At 40.7% G+C, this 23,435-nt stretch overlaps 1 protein-coding gene across 3 annotated transcripts in view; it reads right to left on the bottom strand.

The window, feature by feature from the left end:
• Window positions 1-23,435, bottom strand: part of EPB41L4B (erythrocyte membrane protein band 4.1 like 4B) — a 566,800-nt gene that overhangs the window by 419,376 nt on the left and 123,989 nt on the right. For 2 of the 3 annotated variants that reach the window (XM_089689066.1, XM_089689068.1), the window contains exon 5: window positions 20,125-20,169. The exons of the other annotated variant lie outside the window; for it this stretch is intronic. In XM_089689066.1, the coding sequence (XP_089545192.1) occupies window positions 20,125-20,169 (45 nt within the window). The remainder of the gene's footprint in view (window positions 1-20,124; window positions 20,170-23,435) is intronic. 3 annotated transcript variants of the gene reach the window in all.

The raw sequence follows: 23,435 nt of genomic DNA, 5'->3' as shown, positions 1-23,435 counted from the left end.
CATTTTTCTGCATATTGTCCCACTCAAAGCTGTATACACTTGAATGCTTATTGAATTTAAATATATCAGGTGATGTGTATTTTTGCAATTAGGGAGGGTGTGGCCTAAGGAGATCAACACCCTATATCAGGGTGTGCATAATTATTAGGCAGTTTCTTTTCCTCAGGCAAAATGGGCCAAAAAATTGGATTTCTTCTAAATACTTACCTGTAAAATCCATTTCTTGGAGTACATCACGGGACACAGAGCAGGCTAATCATGACTATGTGGGTTATAGGCCACCTATAGGTGAATGGACACTGGCCGACCAATCAGAGAGGAGGCCCTCTCATATATAACCCCTCCTATACAGGAAGTACCGCCGTTTTTGTAGCAAACAATGACATTGCAGAAAGAGGGGTGGGACCTCGGTGTCCTGTGATATACTCCAAGAAATGGATTTTACAGATAAGCAAGTAGAAACAAAATCCAATTTTCTTTATCGTAAATCACGGGACACAGAGCAGGCTATTTATGACTATGTAGGATGTCCCAAAGTAATAAGAAATTTGAGGGGAGGGTGACACCATGATAGCCATCGTCAATAATCCCTCAGGACCTACTCAGCTGTCCGTAAAACACTGCGGCCAAAGGCAGAATCCTCTGCGGCTCTGACATCCAACTGGTAGAATCTTGTGTAAGTGTGAACCGAAGACCATGTAGCAGCCTTGCAAACCTGAGCCACTGGCACCTGATGGCAGATTGCCAAGATGACCCCACACTACTGGTGGAGTGTGCCTTCACCCGAAAAGGTGGGACTTTACCTTTCAAACCATAGGCTTGAATGGTCAATTGGCAGATCCAATAAGAAATAGTTGCCTTGGGTACTGCCTGCTCCTTCCTAGGCCCCACTGGCAGCACAAATAGAGCATCTAACCTCCTGACCTGTGATGTAGCCTTCAAGAAGAATAAACAAAGGGAAAAAATGCCTTAATTTGGGGTGTAACCACCCATCAAAGGGGTCTCTCTGACTCCCCCCTATCTTGGGGTGTGGATTATTAACCGAATACAGCATATTAGAAAAAGTTAACAGCTGACTAGAGAAAACTGCAAAAAAAGAGCGGTATTTTAAATCCAATGCAGAGTAAACGATAAACATCAATAATAGATGCAAATCATTTCTATATTTTGATTATTAAGATCTTCTGAAAAAGGGTGGGCATATGACATGGTAAACACACAGTCAATCAGAAAAGTAAAAGCAGTGAATATAAAAACAAAAAAAGTCCTGCGCATTCATTTAGCTGCATCATGTAGATTAACCACTAGGGGACCGCCCACAGTACATATACTGCGGCAAAGCGGACCCTGTAGGCAGGATCACGTATATAAGCATGATCCTTGTTTACATGTTAGGGGGCACACGCAAGGCGTGCGACCGCCCTGCCCGCGGCACTGATCGCGACCATGGGTGTCAATCCCCAAGTCCCGGCCAGTGATATCCCGTCGGCTCCCGGCAATTACCGGCAAACACTGACACAGATCACAGCTGCATTGTTTTCAATGTAGCTCTGCTCCCTGTCAGTTCCCAGCTCCCTGATCCGGAGAGCAGAGCTTAGCTTTCTGGGACAGCTTGCAACAGTGAAGTACACACCCTCGCCCACTAGTAAAACACTCCTCACACAGGTAACCCTTTGATTGCCTAAAAATGTTAACCCCTTCCTCCCTTGTGCCATTAGTACAGTGTCAGTGGGTTTTTTGTAGTGATCACTGTATTGGTGTCACTGGGGATGTCGGTGACCCCAAGTCAGTTCCCCCCCCAGTGTCAGAATGTCTGCCGCAGTCCCCCCATAAGTCGCTGATCACTGCTATTCGTATACAAAAAAAAAAATCCAGTATATATACCGCCATTTGAAAACGCTATAACTTTCAAGTAAACCAATTAATTTACACGTATTGGGATTTTTTTTTTAGCAAAGACATGTCGCAGAATACATTTTGGCTGAAATTCATGACAAAATTTGATTTATAAAAATTTTTTACTGGACATGTTTTATAGAAAAAAGTCCACAATATTGTTTTTTTTTCTCAAAATTGCCAGTTTTTTTTGTTTATAGCGCAAAAAATAAAAAACCGCACAGGCAATCAAATACTACCGAAAGAAAGCCCAATTCATGGGGAAAAAAGGATGTAAATTTCATGTTTGTGCAGCATTGCATGACCGCGCAATTGTCAGTTAAAATGACGCAGTGCCATAACACAAACCACTTATGTAACCGCTTCCTGACCGCCCTATAGCAGAAATACTGCTACAGGGCGGCACAGGTGCGCAAAATCACACATACACACACAAGTGATTTGCGCTCCCGTGGTTTTCACGCCCCTCCCAGATAGCGCCAGATTGCCCCTCAGTACACCAGTCATCACATTTAACCCCTCAATTGCCAGGAAGATGCTCATACACAATAAACCTCCATTGCTAGTATAGTGTCTGAACGGATAAATATGTTTGATCAGATCAGCACTATACCAGCGTTCACATTAGTATAGCATCCCCCAAAATGCAGAGTTAGCAGGATCAGCCCCGGCACCTGCGTTTAGCCCCTACGCTTACCCCCCCCCTTCTCCCCCAGTAAGTGCAGTGTCAGTAGGTCACTGTCACTTGATACATTGCACACCAAACCGCAGTGTTGGCAGAATCAGGTCTGATCTCTGTTCGCACTTGCCGGTAAATTGTGATGACTCTCATATGCAGCAGAGTGCCAGTACTAGTGCCACGCTACCTTTTGGTGAACTGTCGAGTACTAGTGGCCTAGTACTTCCTGGTCTTTCACATACATCTTAGATTGTACGATCCCAGGATCAGGCCCTCCTAACCCTCTTGTATTGAACTACTGTATATTGTTGCTGTAGTGTCTCTCGTTATATTGTACAGCGCTGAGCAAACTGTTGACACTATATAAATCCTGTATAATAATAATAATACCAGCACTGCAGTATCACTTGGTGACGTGACGAGTCCCATAAGTGCAGTACAAGCTGGTGCGGTGGCGAGCACAAGTAGTGTCCCGCAACCAACAAGAATTCGCACACAGGCCTGTAGAGCCCCTAGTATCCTTCCGGATGTGTTTGCAAATCCCGATTGGCAGCCCACAAATTCTGCAGCACCAGTACTTCCCCCATTCACTGCCAACCCGGAATTCAGGTGGAAATCGCAAATTTAACTACTCCCCTTGATTTTTTGGAGCGGTTTTTCACAGAAGATCTGTATGCATTGATTATGGAGCAAAGCAATTTATATGCACAACCGTTTATCGCCGCCAACCCAGAATAAAACCTTGCCAGACCATTCATATGGAAACCCATTACGGTTTCCAAATTTAAATTTAAATTTGGACCTAACCCTCAACATGAGCATTACTAAAAAAAAATGAATTGCAGTTGTATTGGTCCACAGACCCCATTCGTGATATGCCTGTGTTCTCCGCTGCCATGGCCATGCATAGATGTTAGAGTATAATGTGTTTTATGCATTTCAACAACAATACACTCTCATCCTTGGGGTGACCCTGAATTTGACCGGCTCCACAAAATTCAGCCCCTCACAAATCACCTTAACCAAAAATTTGCAGATGTCTATACTCCCCAGAAAAAAATCTGCGTTGAGGAGTCCCTCACTAATTTTTCTGGCCACCTTGCATTCAAACAATTTCTCCCCAGCAAGCGTGCCAGATATGGGGTCAAGATGTAGGAGACCTGTGAGAGGGCAACAGGCTATACTTATAAGTTTTGGATTTACGAGGGAAAAGATAGTCACGTGGAGCCCCCCAAACTACATGGGGAGTAGTGGCAAGATAGTTTGGGACTTGGTGTCATCCTTTTTCCATATGGGGTACCACTTATACATGGACAATTTTTATTCAAGTGTGCCGCTATTTAGACATTTGTACAATCTTGGAACTGGTGCATGTGGCACCGTGTGCCCACCATTAGAATGGGTGGTTGCAGGGCAGTATATTCCAATGGTGGGCATACCACACACTTTTTCTGGCAGAGATTTCTTCTCTTTTTCCCATTCAGCCCACAGGCTGCATACGAAAAAAAAAACAAAAAAAAAACAAAAAAAAAAAAAAAACATAGCATATACAGTAAAACCTTGGTTTACGAATGCTTCCGTTAATGTAATTTTCGGTTTACAAATTTTTTTTCACAATACGAAGTGTTTGTCAGTGATGATTTTTAAATGCAATTACCGTCTTTTTTTTTTTCTTCACTATAGCTCACAACATTAGCTGTCAGTTTCCCGGAAGCTAAAGGATACTTTGTATCTTTTTTACGAAACTGAAAGGAAATATTGTTTTTGAGGAAATAAACTAAAAGAAACTCTCTCTCTCTTTTAGCTGGAGGGGGAAGTGACAAATGAATTTCTGAACTACTGTATAGTGAAGAAAAAAACCAAAAACCGGTGATTACATTTAAAAACTGGCGCCTGACAGCTGAGTGTAAAAGAATTTTGCCAGCAATTCTTTTACATTCAGCTGTCAGTGGGGAACCCCGCTGACAGCTGAAACATTAACACATGGTTGTCACTACCATTAATAAAATAACTCATGCGGTATTTTAGTAGCATTTACTGTTTTTCTGACCTTCGGAACGGATTAATTTGTTTTCAATGCATTCCTATGGGAAACAGTGTTTCGGTTTATGAATTCTTTTCTATACGAAATATCCTGCAGAACAAATTAAATTCATAATCCGAGGTATTACTGTATACCCAACAAGGACCAGTGACATACTGGTACATCACTGGACTTTGAATGGTTATACCAGGATGATGCCTACAGCTGCAGGCATCATCCTGGTATCGTTTCTTTCAGCTGGCAATCGCCTTTCATGTAAAAGCAATCCTAGTGGTTAATTAGCTGCAGGATTGCTTTTACAAGTAGTAGGAGACAATGCCCCCCCTCCCCCACTGCCTTCCACGGCTTTCTCGGGCAGCCCCGTGCCATCGATGCAACCTGAGAATGCAGCCAGTGTGTCTGCCAGCTGACCATAGAGCTGATTGGAGACCAGAATGGTGCCAAATATCTCTATAATCTAAGAAATCGGAAGCTACGAGCATTTCATCACTTCTGTTTCACAGGAAATAAACATCACCATTTGTAAATTGTGAAAGCATCTGATCACACTGATCTTGGTTATATTAGATAATGTAAGGGCAGAGGAGATATCTAGAGTCTGATAGAACCCAGATTTCTCAAAAAAGAATATATGACAATGCCCATTGAAGTTATAGGGGATATTTGCATCCCCTGTGATCGCATTAAAAGTGATCAAAAAAAAAAAAAAGTACCCTCGCCCCCCCTCGCACGCACGCATCTGTGTTCATGAGCGTTGACCCTGTGCCAGTATGGAAACCGCAGTTGCACCATGCATGTGAGGTATCGCCACAAACGTCAGATCAAGGACAGTAATTCTAACACTAGACCTCCTCTGTAAATCTAAAATGGTAGCTTGTAAAGGCTTTTAAAATGTTGCCTATGGATATTAAAAATGTATGCAGTTTGTCACCATTTTATTTATTAGGGTGCCTGCTTTAAAAACAATATATAATGTTTGGGGTTTAAATTCATTTCCTAGCAAAAAATACTGATTTTTGCATGTGAACAAAAAGTGTCAGAGAAGGCTTGGTCTTCAGGCGTTTAGAAGAGTGAGTGATGTGTGGCATAAACTTCTAATGCTGGCCATAAAATGCCCCCACCCCCCAAAACGACCACTTTTTGGAAAGTAGATACCCCAAGCTATTTGCTGAGAGGCATGTTGAAGCAATAGAATAATTGATTTTTTTACCACAAGTTTTAGGAAAATGACAAAATTTTGTGTAAAAAAAACAAAAAAACCCCAAAATTGTCACTTAAATGATTTATTGCTCACACATGCCATGATATATGTGGAATTACTCCCCAAAATACATTCTGCTACTTCCCCCGAGTATGGGGGTACCACATGAGAGACTTTTTGGCAGTCTAGCCAAGTACAGAACCCCAAAATCCAAAGAGCACCATCAGGCTTTTAAAGGGCTCTATTTCCTCTTTACACTTCCTGACTACCTATCACAGTTTCGATGGCCCTGAAATGCCAGGATAGCACTAACCCCCCCCAAATGATCACTTTTTGGAAAGTAAACACCCCAAGGAATTTGATAAGAAGCATGTTAAGAATTTTGCAGATCTCATTTGTTGCCACAAGTTTTTGTAAATGGAAGAAAAAAAAACAAAAAAAAAACATTTTTTCTTTTTTTTTATATTTCAAAACCTTGTGAGAAAAAAAATTAGATCTGCAAAGCACTCACCATGCCTCTTTTTAAATTCCTTGGAGTGTCTACTTGTAAAAAGGGGTAATTGGGGGGGGGGGGGTTGGTGCTATCCTGGCATTTCAGGGCGTTTGAAAGCCTGAAGGTGTGTAACTTCCTCATTTCACTTCCTTATTACCTATCAAAGTTTCAAAGTGGTCATTGGATTTCAGGCTCCTGTATGTGGCTAGGCTCCCAAAAAGTCTCACATGTGGTATCCCCATACTCAGTAGAAGTAGCAGAATGTATTTTAGGGTGTAATTCCACATATGCCCATGGCGTGTGCAGGAAATATATCATTTAAATGACATCTTTGTGTTAAAAAAAAAAAAAAGTTTTTGTTATTTTCCAGAAACTTGTGGGAAAAAAAAGAAAAATCTTCCATGGACTCAATATGCCTCTCAGCAGATAGCGTAGGGTGTCTACTTTCCAAAAACGGGTCATTTGGGGGTGCTGTGTAAATTCCATTATCTATACCATAATTTGTAGACGCTATAACGTTCAAACAAAGCAATCAATATACACTTATTGGGATTTTTTTAACCAAAAACATGGAGTATAATACATTTTGGCCTAAAATGACAAAATTTTAGTTTTTTTGGATATTTTGACAGAAATGAGAAAACAGTTTTTCAAAAAAAATTTGGCCTAAATTTATTACTAACTTTGAGTTTACTATAGATTTTTTTATAGCCGAAAGTAAAAAAATATTGTTTTTCTTCAAAATTCAGTCTTTTTTTGTTTATAGCGCAAAAAATAAAAAAAGTGCACAAGTGATCAAATACCACCAAAAGAAAGCTCTATTTGTGTGAAAAAAATTTGGGTGCAGCATTGCATGACTGCGCAATTATCAGTTGAATTAGTGCAGTGCCGAGTAGCAAAAAGAGGCCTGGTCATTAAGGGGGGTAAATCCTCTAGAGGGCAAGTGGTTAAATATATGGCTGGGAAACCATTATTTTGATAAGAAATATTCTTCATATATAGAAGATGATGGTAATGTATGGAGAGTCCAATTTCATAGTGTTCTGAGTGATCCTATCTTCACAATTTTGATTCTTTGCGGATTTCCAAAAATGACATAACTTTAGGCGGATACTTCTTTGCATTTCACTCATGTGATCATCAGTGTTGAATATAGAAGTAGCAAGTGGAAAAAATCCTAGGGAATCAATGTGAGCAGTGAATGATAAATCTAAGAAGAATCACCATGTTCACAGATATGTCATCAAAGTGAATCCAATAGATTGATCATGAATAAATTATTTTAAAGAGGAAGATCTAATAAAGTCTAAAATTACCTTCATTATATCTCGTCATCATCATGTGTGGTATGCTGACAAGAAAGAATGGACAGTGTATAGCCAGCCTCAATTGGCTGATATTGCTTTAACAGGCTGATCTCTATTTATGGCACTATTATGCTAAATCTAAAATAAATAACAAATATTAGTGAAATGAAATAAGCCATTAATGAATAATGAGTACATCTAATAAAGTAAATATCCCAGTAGAGGTCGTCGTATTCATGTAAAGAAAAATTGGATCTTGTGATCCAGTCAAAAATGGAGATTTTCCTCTTGTTAATAAAAAATATTTAGGCTGTGGATAGTATATGGATAACTAGAATCTCGATCCTGTAATTACATGGATTCATATAGATGAAAATAGCCTTGGGTAGGCCCAAAAATAACTCTTAAGTAAGAGCAAGATGGTTCCTTGAGAAAATTGTGGACAAATGTCCCGTTAATGCAAATCGATGCTTAACGCATATCATGTATTTAGATGTCACCTTAAAGGGCCCTTTAATGTGACAACTAAATACATGGATATGTGTTAAGCTGGCATCAGTGGTTACCAACTTCCATACCACTGGCTGAAAAGATCTTCCCTTCTCCAAAGCGTGCGTTATCAAGCACCAAATCAAACTCTGCTGCACTTCGGGAGACAGAGATATTCAGTAATCCAGGGCCGGTATCTTTTTGTTCCAGACAGAATATACCTTTGCAGAGGTAAGGAGTGGAATTGAGCATAGGGAATAGCCTCGAACGAGGACACAATCTTCGCCAGCAACCTCATACAGAGGCGAATTGATGGATACCTCTTGGCCTTCAAACTGCAACCTCGTTCCTCAGGGTGCAATGTTTCCCAGGAGGCAGAAATATCTTTGTCTGAACTGTGTCTATTACCATCCCCAAATACTCCAGGCTCTGCACTGGTTCCAGGGCTGACTTCTTGAGGTTGAGCACCCAGCCCAGCTGATCCAGGATCTGCATCGTAAGGACCACATCCTGCTTCAGATCTGGCACCGTCCAATTTCTGAGCAACAGATAGTCTATATAACCTGTAACCGATTCCCGAGTTCTGAGTAGCCCCAACACTGGAGCAAAAGATTTTTTGTGAAAACTCTGGGAGCCATGGCCAGTTCAGACAGTAGTGCTATGAACTGGAAATGCTGAGCCCCTACTACAAACCACAGAAATCTTTGGTGAGGAATGAATATCGGTACAAGCAGGTATGCGTCCTTTATGTCTAAGGACGCCAACAAAAACTCCCTCCTGTAGGGAGGCCACTACTGACCAAAATGATTCCATAAGAAAGGATCGGACATATAGGAACTGATTTAGCCCCTTGAGGTCCAAAATGGGCCTTACATCCCCATTTGATTATGGGACTGTAAACAGGTTTGAATAGAACCCCTGAAACCTTTTGTCTGCTGGAAACTCTGTGATTACTCCTTGACCCAATAGGAAATACAGTGCCTAAAATAAAGCTTATTTTCTCTGGATTTATTGGTACATCTTAGATCTTAGAAACCAGGGAGAGGGAAACACCCAAAATTCTAGTCTGTACCCCAGAGAAACCATGGAAATAACCCATTTGTCTTGGATTAGAGCGCTCCATGCGGCCACAAAATACAAAAGCCTTACCCCTATTAAAATGGTAGAAGAGTACTTTTACCCCCTAAAATCTTTTGGATACATTTGTCCAAATCTTCCTCAAACACCCATTCCCCATGAAAGAGAAAAACCTCTGAAACCTTTTATCTGCTGGAACCTCCGTGATTATTCCTTGAGCCAATAGGAAATACAGTACCTGAAATAATTAAATTATTTTGAATTAATAATTTTTTTAATGGCAGTTCTGCTGACCAACTCTTCAGCCACAAAACCCTGCGCATATGCACTGATAAGAGGGCCGAGCAAGAAATTTGATGAATTGAATCCATGAACCGCGAAACACAAAGCACATGGAACATCCTCCAAGTTCTCGGCCGACCCTTCCCACTGCACTGATGGTCTTCTAATTTGTTGCTTGACAGGGTCAGAAAGACTCCAGAAGTGGATGCATCGGAAAGGCCTGGAGTACTCTGTGAAGGCTTCAAGGAGCCCAGGGAAGAATAAGTAGCCTCAGAGGTTTCCATTGGAGGTAGCCTGAATATGACCATACCATATCAGTCTTGAACTAAAAATCTCTGAGACTGGGAGGCAGAAACCTCCAGCTTCTCCTCAGGCTGTGATTCCAGACAAAAATTCTACTGCCTGACCTTCCCTCCAGCTATTCCTCATCCTCAGGCTCCACCCATTCCTGCTCCAGGATTGGTGGTTCTAGTGGGGATCTATCCCGCTTCTTAGTTCCCTACAAAACTGATGCAATCATCCCAGAGATCTTATCTTCTAAACTCGCTGAGGCTGAAATAAGATCATCCTTGGTTATGTATGTTGAGGCAGAAGCCCCAGTAGCAGCCACAATGCCAGATAGACACAGTGGTTCAGACTGCTCAGTCACTTCTGATCTGCAGGAGAGGATAGTACAATGGACCTACGGTTAGGTTCTTCAGGACCTGGTGGTGATAGATTAGTGCCCTTTCCTGCTGCACCTCCCCCACTCCACTTTTTTAGAAAACATTACTTCAAATAATGCAAACCTGTGCACCTCCACTAGTAACAAAGGTCACAATGATACAGCTATCCCTCATTACACAAATACACATTACAATCCAAAAAGCACTCAATTTTATACAGCTTGGAGGTGGACAATATGCATACAAATGATGATTTGGTAAACAAAAACTGACTTGCCTAATTGTGCACACAGTGTACAAGATAAATGCATGTTGCCACTAGCATAGAAGAGAGTGCATCTGAAAGGTGGTAAAGCTTGTAAATTTTCTGACAAAGGAAAAAGGTAAAGCCAGTGGTATTTAAATATAAACTGGATGACACTGGAAACAGTATATCCAGATTGAATTCATATAAAAATGGTCAAAAAGGTGAAGATTTATTTTACTAATCTACCTCAAACAGGTTATTATTTAGTCATACAGTTTTAGAAAAGTATTTGAAAAAGGTTTAACCTTAAAGTGTTACTAAACCCACAACCGTAAAATCAGTCTGCATATGCAGCAAAGCATGTTTGGTATACTCTGTGGAACCTAAGGGGTTATTCCTCCACACTGTGTAAAAGGCTGTTTGATCCTGTCTTCTCTGATCCTCCTCTTTCTACAGTCCCCAATCCATCTGCTGATAGCACAGAGCTCTATGAGACACTCTGCACATGCTCAGTTGCTCTGAAAGAGTGCATTTAATCAGCACAGCACCAATCCAGATGGGGTCAGGGGTCATGCAGCCTCATGGGACAGTCAGAGGAGAATGAAAACACGTTCTGCAAGCTTTAACCAGTACTCAGCTGGGCACTGATAGAAGTCACAAGACTGCTATACACTGCTCATGAGAAAAGGTATTTAGCAGTTTATATTTACTAAAATAATTGCATTTCCATGTTCTTTGTACTGTGGGAGACCAGATAGAGTGAAGGCAGGGTCATGGGTTTAGTAACACTTTAATCACCTTGATCTACTTTGCTACTGGGTTTACAAAACATGCAGTAGGAAAAAAAAAAAAAAAAAAAAAAAAAAGATTTACTGGTAATACAAGGTTAGGGCAGATGTAGAGCCAATTCCAATGCCAGATGTACTCCAAGTACATAAAGTAAACCACCTTGTAGGTGTGAAAAACCATATGTAAATAAGAATGCTTACAGAAATAGAAGTGTTAATAGTTTATTTTGAGCATTTAACAAAATGGAAAGTAAATGAACAGAAAAGATATCCAAATATTTTGTGTAACCACCCTTTGTCTTCACAAGAGCATCAATTCTTCTAGATACACTTGAATACAGCTTTTGAAGGCACTCGACAGGTAAGTTGTTCCAAACACCTTGGAGAACTAACCACAGATCTTCTATGGATATAGGCAAATAATTTTGTTTCTTCATGTAATCCAAGACAGACTTGATGATGTTGAGATCAGGGCTCTGTAGGGGTCAATCCATCACTTCTAGGACTCTTCCAAAATTTTCTTCATGCTGGAATGCCATTGGCTGTATGCTTGGGCTCATTTTCCTTCTGCAGAATACATTTGGGGCCATTCACATGCCTCCCTGATGGTATGGCATAATGGAGAAGTATCTTCCTGTATTTGTCAGCGTCAAGGACTTCCCCTTAAGACAGCCTATTGTCGGAAACATGTTGGAGGCCGAGACTCAGTACTAACATTATGCTGCTGCTCGATACTGGTCGTCAGAGGCATTTTATGTGAGTTACAGTGGGTTTTTTTTTTCTTTTTTAAATACATCGGTCTTTTTATTGTAACATTGTAGCCTGCTTCTTATGCTATTCAAATGGTGCAATAAATACTGAGAGAGGAGAGTACTATGGATGGATGGATATATGTGCTGCCTGGGATGATCCTTACCTTCGAGGACATGTTAAGTTGTATATGAGAAACCCTAAGCACAATGGGCCTCCTATAAAACAAGTACTGCAGCAAGCATGTACTGTGTTCCCACATGTAAACCATAAATCAAAAAAATGCAGCGCAGTACTATAAACTCAAATACGGTGCTAAATAAATCCAACGTGCATATGTGAATAGTGAAAACAGACAATTGTGACAATATGTGCTACATCAAAATAAATAACACATATACATAAATATCCATAAAACTGCATATAGTGCTAAATGAATAGTGTACAAATACCAAATGAACCGTACAAAATGGTGAACTGTCCCTTTAACACTCCAATACCTTCACATGTGTTTGTGCGATATATCTCCTGGGCACTGTATATCAAATATACCATCAACAAGTGTCCCAATATTATGGTATCAAAATGCTTGTGAACAGTCCCTTTAAATGCACTGTACTCCAAGTAGATCTGTGTGATCACACTACTGCACACACATATACGATTCTCCTGTGTCCCTTATCCACCTCTGACACACTGCTGTGCTCACCTTCAGGTTTGACCCGAATACTCAGGTCAAACTATGCCTTTCCCTTTAACCCGGGAGGGTATGCTGGTACAAAGATCTTCACCACCGTCAGCACTTAAAATTTCCAAAACGCTCCACAGACATATGGAAAAAATGCTCCATATAGTGAAGTATAGCCAAATATAACCAACTTTATTAAAATACTAATCAAAATACACTCACATTTAAAAGTGTCCACCTGGGACACTACAGGATCAAAGACTCACTATACAGTATCATTGTTGAATAAAAGTGCATGGATCCCTTATCCAAAATAGCGGAACGTGCACTTTCGGTTTACGGCTTGACGGCATCAGCGTACCATACGCGTTACATCATGCGACTTCATCAGGAGTGCTGACCCTGAGTCCTGATGAAGTCACAAAGCACAATTGTCTGTTTTCACTATTCACATATGCAAGTTGGATTTATTTAGCTCCGTATTTGAGTTTATAGTACTGCACTGCATTTTTTATATTTATGACATGTTAAGTTGGCTACATTTGTTGTAACCCTCTCTCTGGTGAGTGTTCAAGTCATGAAGTGGGGGACGGTGTTTAACCTCTTCACGTCGGCCGAATGCAAATGTGTGGCCTCCCGGCATCTGGGCCGAGCGGCCGCACATTTGCGTTCTATTATAAAAAAAAAAATAAAAACCCCGTGCCGAGAGCCCGCAGCACCCATGTCCAGTACTCACGGAAAGGTCCCAATCTCTTTTGATCGGGACCTTTCCCGGTCATGTGACCACCATGACGGCGTGTCACAGCGGTCACGTGACCCTAAACCCTGCCCCACCTCCCAGCTTCTGAAACCCTTAAAGGGCTAGGAGGTGCCAGCGCTATGGGGTTAACTGGCACAGTGAAGAAAAATGGCAGCAGCCTGTGTGTTTTGCGAAGAAATAGAACAGACATTTGTGTGGAATATACAGGACTCTTTTCCTCCTCCAGTCCGATGGCAGGGTTCAGTAACTAGTATTTTAAATCACATTTAAAATGTTAGATTTGATAATGCTTATGTTCTAGTGAGTGTAACATTTGAAAAAAAAAAAAATGGAATTATGCCATGGGGATCTCTCTTGCTGTCCTTCCTACATGTGATGAGCTTAGAGTGACAATAAAGCTTTTTTTTTTTTGTTTTTTTGTTTTTTTAACCAATTCAATACCGGGCAATTTTACACCTTCCTGCCCAGGCCATTTTTCAGGTTTCAGCGCTCTCACACTTTGAATGACAATTGCGCGGTCATACAACATTGTACCCAAACTAAAATTTTATCATTTTCTTCACACAACTAGAGCTTTTTTTTGGTGGTATTTAATCACCGCGGGGGTTTTTATTTTTTGCTAAATTAACAAAAAAAGACCGACAATTTGGAAAAAACAACACGTTTTTCTTTGTTTCGGTTATAAAAGTTTGCAAATAAAAAAATTGTTCTTCATAAATTTAGGCCAAGATGTATTCTACTACATGTCTTTGGTGAAAATAACCCAAATTAGAATGTATTTTTTAGTTTGTAGGAAAGTTATGGAGTTCACAAACTATGGTATAGATCTGAATATTGATCAATCCTGAAGAACTGACAGCCAATCTAATTTCTTGAGGTCCTAGAATGTCAGAATAGTACAGATATCCCCGAAATGACCCCTTTTTTGCAGAGTAGACAGTCCAACGTACTTCATAAGAGGCATGGCGAGTTTTTTGAAGTTGTATTTTTTTGTCATAATTTTTCGGAAAATGAAAAAATAAAAAAAATTTCACTATTTATTTTTTTTTTTTCTTTTTACATACTGTCACCAGTGCAGTACAGCATCATCATATAACTGGCATGGCGGTGATCAGGGACACTGACTGGTGGGAAAAAAAAAAAATTTCTTTCTTTATGATTTTAAATTATTACTTTTTTTTCATATTTCACTATGTCCAAAGTAGTACAATGTTACCATACTACTTTGGGGAAGTGATCAGTATTTATTTATTTATTTTTTTTCTACACAATTTGCTTATAGCAAAGAATTACTTTGCTATAAGCAAGCATTTACCTGAATGACATCAATTCATTCAGGGTTTGTTTTTTTTTGTGCTTACAGTTGTGACCAAAATTATTCAACCCCCAATGCTGTAAAGGGGTTTAGGGACTATAGTGTACATTTGGAATTGTATTCAGAATCAAATCCTACAAGGACGTTGTAACTACCCAAATGCAACTAAAATGACATCAATTGTTTATGTAATACAGTAGTAAATGGTTCTTATGTGGTTTCTTCATTGCCACAATTATTCAACCCCTTAAAGACTACCACTCTGAAGAACAGAGGTTCATACAGGTGCTTTCCATCAGGTATTGAAAACACCTGTGGATGTCACCGAGCAGCAATCAAGCATAATAAGCACCAATTAGGCAGCTTTAAAATGACTGTGATACTCAGCTCCTTCTAGACATTTACTGGTGTGGTTACAAACATGGTGAAGGCAAGAGAATGGTCCAGGAAGACAAGAGAAGAGGTGATTTCTCTTCACAGGAAGGGCAATGGCTATAAGAAGATTGCAAAGATGTTAAACATACCAAGAGACACCTTAGGAAGCATCATTCGCAAATTCAAGGCAAAGGGCACTGTTGAAACGCTACCTGGTCGTGGCAGAAAGAAGATGCTGACTTCGACTGCTGTGCGCTACCTGAAGCGTAGAGTGGAGAGAAGTCCCCGTGTGACTGCTGAGGAACTGAGAAAAGATTTGTCAGATGTGGGTACAGAAGTTTCAGCCCAGACAATAAGACGCACACTGCGTAATGAAGGCCTCCGTGCCAGAACTCCCAGGCGTACCCCCTTGCTGTCTCCAAAGAATAAGAAGAGTCGACTGCAGTATGCCAAAAGCCATGTGGACAAACCACAAAAGTTGTGGGATAGTGTTCTGTGGACTGATGAAACAAAATTAGAACTGTTTGGGCCCATGGATCAACGCTATGTTTGGAGGAGGAAGAACAAGGCCTATGATGAAAAGAACACCTTGCCTACTGTGAAGCATGGTGGAGGGTCAATCATGCTTTGGGGCTGTTTTGCTTCTGCAGGTACAGGGAAGCTTCAGCGTGTGCAAGGTACCATGAATTCTCTTCAGTACCAGGAGATATTGGATGGAAACGTGATGCAGTCCGTCACACACCTGAGGCTTGGGAGACGTTGGACCTTTCAACAGGACAATGATCCCAAGCATACCTCCAAGTCCACTAGAGCATGGTTGCAGAGGAAAGGCTGGAACATTTTGGAGTGGCCATCGCAGTCACCAGACTTAAATCCGATTGAGAACCTCTGGTGGGACTTAAAGAAAGCAGTTGCAGTGCGCAAGCCTAAGAATGTGACTGAACTGGAGGCCTTTGCCCATGAAGAATGGGCGAAGATACCCGTAGATCGCTGCAAGACACTTGTGTCAAGCTATGCTTCACGTTTAAAAGCTGTTATAACTGTAAAAGGATGCTGTACTAAGTACTAAGATTGAATGTCACTTGGGGGTTGAATAAAACTGATAATGCTGTGAGCACAGAAAAGACATTTGTGGTTATTTCATTATAACTGTTATGTTATATTTGTCTGACCTACAAGTGCCTCTTTAATGTAAATGTAAGCAAGATGACTGAATGATCAAAAGCAATGTCAAACTGGCCAAAACACTCAATTTCAGTGGGGGTTGAATAATTTTGGTCACAACTGTAGCTGTGATTTGGCCACAGCTAATCACATGACATGTGATTAGCTGTGACCATTCACAGCTAGACACTAGTATACAATGGATGGCATGAATGAAGCCATCCATTGTATACAACTGTCATGAGTCCTGCTGTGATTGGTCACAGCAGGTCACATGGTACCGGCAACGGGGCCGATACTCAGATCTGTCATCGGCTGTGTCCGAGGTACACGGCCGGTGACAGATTGCGCGGCTCTGCAAGCGTGCGGGAGTATGCCAAATGGCGGGCTCCCGGAAAGCTAGTGCATTTTTCCGGCCGCCATATGGCTATTGGTCGGGCGTCAAATGGTTAAATAACATGTCTATACTTACCTGCTCTGTGCAGTGGTTTTGCACAGAACAGCCCTGATCCTCTTTTTCCCAGGAGTCCCTGCCAGCACTCCAGGCTCCTCCCCCTCAAGCAGTGCCCCCAGGGAAAGCCGCTCGCCCTGGGGGCATAGCTGTGTGCTCATCCCAGAGCCACTTCTCTATGCATGCATAAGACACAGAGTCATGGTAAGGCCCTGCCCCCCGCTCTCTGCTCACTGGCTGTGACTGACAGATGCGGGAGCCGATGGGCTCCCACTGCTGTCTCAGCCAATGGGGAGGAATAGCCGCCAGACAGCAGAGGCTAGATTAGAGGGGGCTCACGTAATACATGAAGGTAAAAAAAACCTTGAGCATTTAGAACCACTTTACCGTCTTTAGAATCCCTATATATTGTTAGGATACACTGATACTCTCAGCCAAATGAACATGCATTTGGGGCATGCACTGCTAAAGGGTCTCTAGGAATGCCATATTTGCTATATAAATCTACATGCAGTAGACTAGTGCCTTCAGACAGCTTTAGAAGGCTAGAGAAGGGACGTTAGAATAACAGAACCCTTGATAATTCCCATATGTGTTTGATTCATGTAGATACCATTCATTAAAGAACAAAATGTATTTTAAAACTATAGTACATTCAATGTTAAAGTCTGCTGATATAGTCATGGTCAATAATATTGGCACCCCTGCACTTCTGTCAGATAATGCACCACTTTGTCCAGAAAATTGTTGCAATTACAAATGTTTAGGCATTCCAATGTTTATATCTTTTGTTTGTTTTGTTATGACACAAATCAGAGAAACAAAAGCCAAATCTGACATTTCATGCAAAACCCCAAAAATGGACTGGAAAAAATTATTGGCGCCCTCAATTTAATCACTTCAATACTGGCACTTTTACCCCCTTCCTGCCCAGGCCACTTTTCAGCTTTCAGTATTCTCACAGTTTGAATGACATTTGCACGGTTATGCAACACTGTACCCAAACTAAATGTTGTATAATTTTGTTCACATAACTAGAGATTTCTTTTGGTATTTAATAACCACTGAGTTTTTTATTTTTTGTTAAACGAAATAAAGAACAAAAATTTTGAAAAAAAAAAAAAAGTTCTTTGTTTCTGTTACAAACATTTGCAAATAATTGTTCATAAATTTAGGCCAAAATGTATTCTGCGACATTTCTTTGGTGAAAATAACCCAAACTAGTTATATTATTTAGTCTGTAGGAAACTATGGTATATGTCTGAAAGTTGATCAATCCCGATGTACTGATTGCCTATCTCATTTCTTGAGGCCCAAAAATGTCAGGACAGTACAAATATCCCCCAAATTACCACTTTTTGGAAAGTAGACAGTCTGTGGTGTTTAGTAAGAGCCATGGAGAGTTTTTTTGAAAATGTAATTTTTTTTTGTCATTTTCTGGACAATAAAGAAATTAAAACATTTTTTTTCACCTTTTCTTCTTTTTTACATACATCAGTGCAGTACAGTGACCTCATTTAACTGGTGTGGCAGTGATCAGGGACACGGACAACAGTATAAAAAAAAATAAATTATATGTTACTTTTTTTTTAAAGATTTTTTTTTAATAAAACATTGTGAGCAGAGTAATATAATGTTACCATAATAACATTATACTACTCTGGAGATGTGCCCAATATATATACATTTTTTTTTTTTTACACATTACGATTGCCTATAGCAGTGAAATTCACTGCTATAGGCAAGCATTTAACTGAATGAAATCAATTAATTTAGTGTTTTGTTTTTTTTTTTGTGATTAGCCACAAGCTAATCACATGACACAGATGGGCTGTGATTGGCCCAGTCTGTACCATGTGACCACTGACCAATCACAGCTAGCAACACAATTGTATACAATGAATGGCATGAAAGGAAGCCATTTATTGTTCACAATTGTCATGTGACCTGCTGTGATTGATTGTGTTCACATGCTACCAGCAACGGGCCAGTACACAAATCGGTCGGTGACAGATCTCACCACATCATGGCCCCATGGTCGCGTTCACGAGGCGGTGATCCAGGAGGATGTCATATGACGCCCACCCGAATCGAAGAAAGTCCTGATTGCTCTGCCATCATTTTTCTATTGGACGGGCAGAAACTGGTTAATATTTGGTAGCACACCCCTTGGAAAACAATTACTGAAATCAAATCGCTTCCTGTGACCATCAATGAGTTTCTTACAACTCTCTACTGGAATCTTGGTCCACTCTGCGCCAACTGCTCCAGGTCTCTCAGATTGGAAGGGTTCCTTTTCCCAACTGCAGTTCTGAGATCTCTCCACAGGGATGAGATGGGATCGAGATCTGGGACTCATTGCTGGTCAGTTCAGTACTCTCCAGTACTATGTCTGAAATCATTTCTGGGTGCTTTTTGATGTGTGCTTTTGGTCATTGTCCTGCCGTAAGACCAATGACCTCTGAGACCCAATTTTCTGACACTGGGCCCTACATTGCATCCAAGAATTCTGTGGAAGTCTTCAAATTTCACAATGCCAAGCACACGGTCAAGACATCTAGTGCCTGAAGCAGCAAAGCAACCCCAAAACATCAGTGAACCTTCAACATGCTTGACTGTAGGGACTGTATTCTGTTCTTAAAAGGCCTCATTGCATTTTCTGAAAACAGTAGAATGATTAGCTTTACCAAAAAGCTATAATTTTGTTTTGTCTGTCCACAGGACGTTCTCCCAAAAGGATTTTGGCTTCCTCAGGTAAGTTTTAGCAAACTGTAATCTAGCTTTTTTTTATGTTTCTGTGTCAGCAGTGGGGTCTTCCTGGGTCTCCTACCATAGCGTCTTTTCATTCAGATGGCGACGTATAGTGCAGGCTGACACAGTTGTAACCTGTGCCTGAAGGTTAGCTTGAATTTGTCTGGAAGTTGATCGAGGGTCTTTATCCATTCGAACAATCCATCATTGCAAACTTCAATCAAGTTTCTCTCTTTTGTCCATATCCAGGGAGATTAGCTATAGTGCCATGGGATGTAAACGTCTTGACAATGTTGCTCACAGTGGACACAGGAACACTAAGATCTGTTAACTGATACAGGTGAGTTTATTTAAAAATTACAGAAGCATCAAAAACTTTGAATGCAATTATTTATTACAATTTTGAGAAGGTGCCAATAATTTTGTCCAGTCCATATTTGGGGGATTGCGTGAAATGTGTCAGATTTGGCTTTTATTTCTCCACTTTCTTGTGTCATACCAATACAAAAAAAACAAATAAACATGAGAATGCCTAAACATTTGTAATTGCAACAATTTTCTGGGCGAAGTGGTGCATTATCTTACAAACACAGGGGTGCCAATATTTTTGGCCATGGCTGTAGGAGTATATGCCACACACCAGTCCCTTCTATCTATAAAGCATCTTATTTACACATATGTAATACATTAAAATGTACTTACTTTCCTGCAAGAATATCTTGTCTAAGCTGTAGTACAAATAAATACCTTAAATAAAAACACACACATTTTAGTACATTTCAGAATATGGGGCACACAAGACAAAACGATTTACAGTACACCCTGCAAGAAATCATATGCATGAGATAAGCAGAAATGCTCTATGTTCAAGTGTATACTCTTGTCTGTAATCCCCTCTTGGCAAAAGGAAATATATGTAATCATGAGAACGCTGACTTTTTCACCAAAGAAAAAATGGTGTATTGAGAGCCCTCCAAAACATATGTACCTGAATAAACCTACCTAGTGGACAAACAATCCTGCATTTTATACAATTCATTTGAATTGTACTCCACTTATTTCTGATGAAGCGGGCCCCACCAAGCTGACCACTTATCATCCGCTAAATAAATTAAATTAATAAGGGTCATTTGTGATCCCTGCAAAGGAATATAGTGTTGATATATTTGGATTTTCAGGGGTACTATGTGGAAGCTATTTTGCCTATTGCACACACGTGTGCTTGACAGAATTCGGTTTGAATTTTATGACCATCTTTAAACAAAATATTGAGAATACAGTATGTACTGCATATCAATAAAATAAAGTTCATTTTAAACTGAAGTCCTTTGTGACTCTTAAATCCGTAGTAAACACGCTTGGTGACTTGTACCTACAGGTAAGCTTAGAAGAAAGCTTACTTCTAGGTACAAGGAATATCTCTTAAAATGTGCACCGTTTAGGAGATGTTCACGATTTCTGCAGCTGGTGACATCCCCAGTTCATGCGCATTGCTCTCTGAAAGGACAGTACACCAAGTATGCGGTTCCTTCAGAGCAATGTGCCACAATCGTGGCTCCCATGCACATGCATGTGAGTGGGGTCATAGCGGCTCAGCCAAATGGCCATAGCCCATGAACCTTGAAGGAAGACCGAGAGAAGATGGAAGCCCTGCCAACAGTGACAACGTGCTGCCAGAGGGCTTTGTTTTAAGTCTCTTAACCACAGCCCCAAGCCATTTCTGGCACTTTTTGTATACATTTTAAAATTGGATTTTTTTTTGCTAGAAAATGCCTTAGAACCCCCAAACATTACATTTTTTTTTAAAGCAGAAGTCCTAGAAAATAACCTGGTGGTTTTTACAAATTTTTTATGTCACATGGTATTTGCCAAGCAGTTATTCAAACACAATTTTTGGGAAAACAATACACTTTGTTTATTGCAAAAAAAAAAACCAATACATAACCCAATTTTTTGTAAAATATAAAGATGATGGTACGCCAAGTAAATAGATACCAAACATGTCACACCCGTGCAAAGGTGGCAAACAGAGTAAATGTTACTATTCATAGGACACTTTAAACACCTTTACAGGTTACTACTTTAGATTTACAGAGTCGGCCTAGTGATAGAACTACTACCCATGATCTGATGATCACGATCTGATACATAAAACGATCCCTGTTTGCGTGTGTGCGGGACCGATCAGTGCGTTCGCCTTTGCGCATTAGCGGGGCACTTTACAGAATTCTTGACAGAATTCTGTTTGAATTTTATGACCATCTTTTTTATTTTATTACTTATTTTTTTCTTGTTAGTTTTACACTGCCACTTTAATTTTTTTTTTTAATCACTTTTATTGCTGTCACAAGGAATGTAAAATGTCCCCTGTAACAGCAATAGACACGTCAGGTAATTCATGGAGGGATCTGGGGTCTATAAGACCCCAAATTCCTCCTCTGCATTTGAAAGCATTTAAAACACCAAGATTGGTGTTTCTGAATGCTTTCAGATTTTTTAAAATGGTGCTGAAAGTTTCCGAGTAAACCGGAAGTGATGTCAGGCCATTGCTTCCGGTTTACAATAAATCAATCAAATCAAAAGGTGATCCTGGCTTTGTTCGGCTGCCCGGTCAGCTGGCCAACATGCCGGCTGGTCACTTGGGACTCCAGGTGGGATGAGAGATCCCAGAGAGAGGAGGAAGGAGGTGGGGATTGTCAGGGTTGCTTCAGAGCATCGTCAAAGCCTCAATAGAAATCTATGACAAAACTCGCTTACAGCACCTGCAGTTTTTGAGATGCTTTTACTTAGTTTTAGCTTTACTTTGTTTTGGAGATATTGAAGGTATGAGAGATATCCCAGGATACACTGGGAAACAAGCAAAATGGAAAGACGTCATCAGCAGTCACTTCTGGTTCACGTGTATATATTCTGAAAGTGTCTGGTGCAGATGTCACATCTGGTGTGCAGAGGGGAGCAGAGTGGAGCAGCAGGGAGGTGGGCAAGGTCCAGACTGGAGTGAAGCAATTAGCAGATGGCAATCATGGTGTGCAACATGGGAATGTTATAGCAGAATATGAGCAGGGACCAGAGAGAGAGGACAGAGCGGTAGAGGATCAGCACAGCTTGGGGAACAAAGCAGGAGAAACGAGCAGATGTCATAAATGGTGCGCAGCGTGGGAGCAACATAGCGAGAGGTGAACGGGGACCAAAGAAAGAGAAGAATCAGCAAATCAGATGATCAGTAGTGCTGGGTGTTTCTAGTGAGTGGGGGATCAGCAGAGCTGGGGGTACTACTGAGTTGGGAATCAGCAGAGCTGGGGGTGCTACTGAGCAGGGGATCTGCTGAATGAGGGTACCAATGAGCTGGGGTTCTACTGGGCCCCTTTAAAACAAAATGAAAATCAACACACACACACTGCATTTGCCAAGCTTCAAAATGTATCACCGAAGCATCAAAAACACATGCAACAAGAATGCTGAAGCGGTAGGCACTTTAATGTGAGTTAAAGTCGAAAGTAGAGTTAAAGGGTTACAGTTATATCTCCCTAATATCTAGGGTGGAAACGGAGGCCTTCTTGAACGGTTATATTTTATTCAGCTTTGCAGGCCTGCTTTCGTTTGGCAATTGGGCTGCTTATCAGGTCAGGTTTGACATGTATGGCAGGCAGACAATGCTGTTGCTAATTGTGAGGCAGTAGTTTAGCGTGGTTAGTCAACAAGAAGCACTGTTAAGCAGGATATCGATACTAACAATAAGCAATTTGTTTTAGAAAATCGTATACAGGGAGACATGATGCTAAACATGCTAAAAAATTGATTAAGGCTCCATTCACATATAGGCGTTTTGAATCATGGGCAGAACCACTGAGTTTGCCCACAATTTCAAAACATGCTGTTAAAATGTCAAATCACTCATCAGCGCGTTCAGGTGTCATTCATGTCAATGGCACCTTAAAACGTGGGGCGATTCTGCCACAATTGCGTTTGCGCAACTGCAGCTCTGAAACTTTTTTTTGGATGACACACATCAT

This window comes from Staurois parvus, unplaced genomic scaffold (genome assembly GCF_062004578.1).
Source record: "Staurois parvus isolate SC_StPar_1 unplaced genomic scaffold, SC_StPar_1.0 ptg000468l, whole genome shotgun sequence".
In the NCBI taxonomy this organism is placed as follows: Eukaryota; Metazoa; Chordata; class Amphibia; order Anura; family Ranidae; genus Staurois; species Staurois parvus.
The sequence above is the reverse complement of the archived record's forward strand: the minus strand, read 5'-3'. Positions and strand labels throughout refer to the sequence as shown.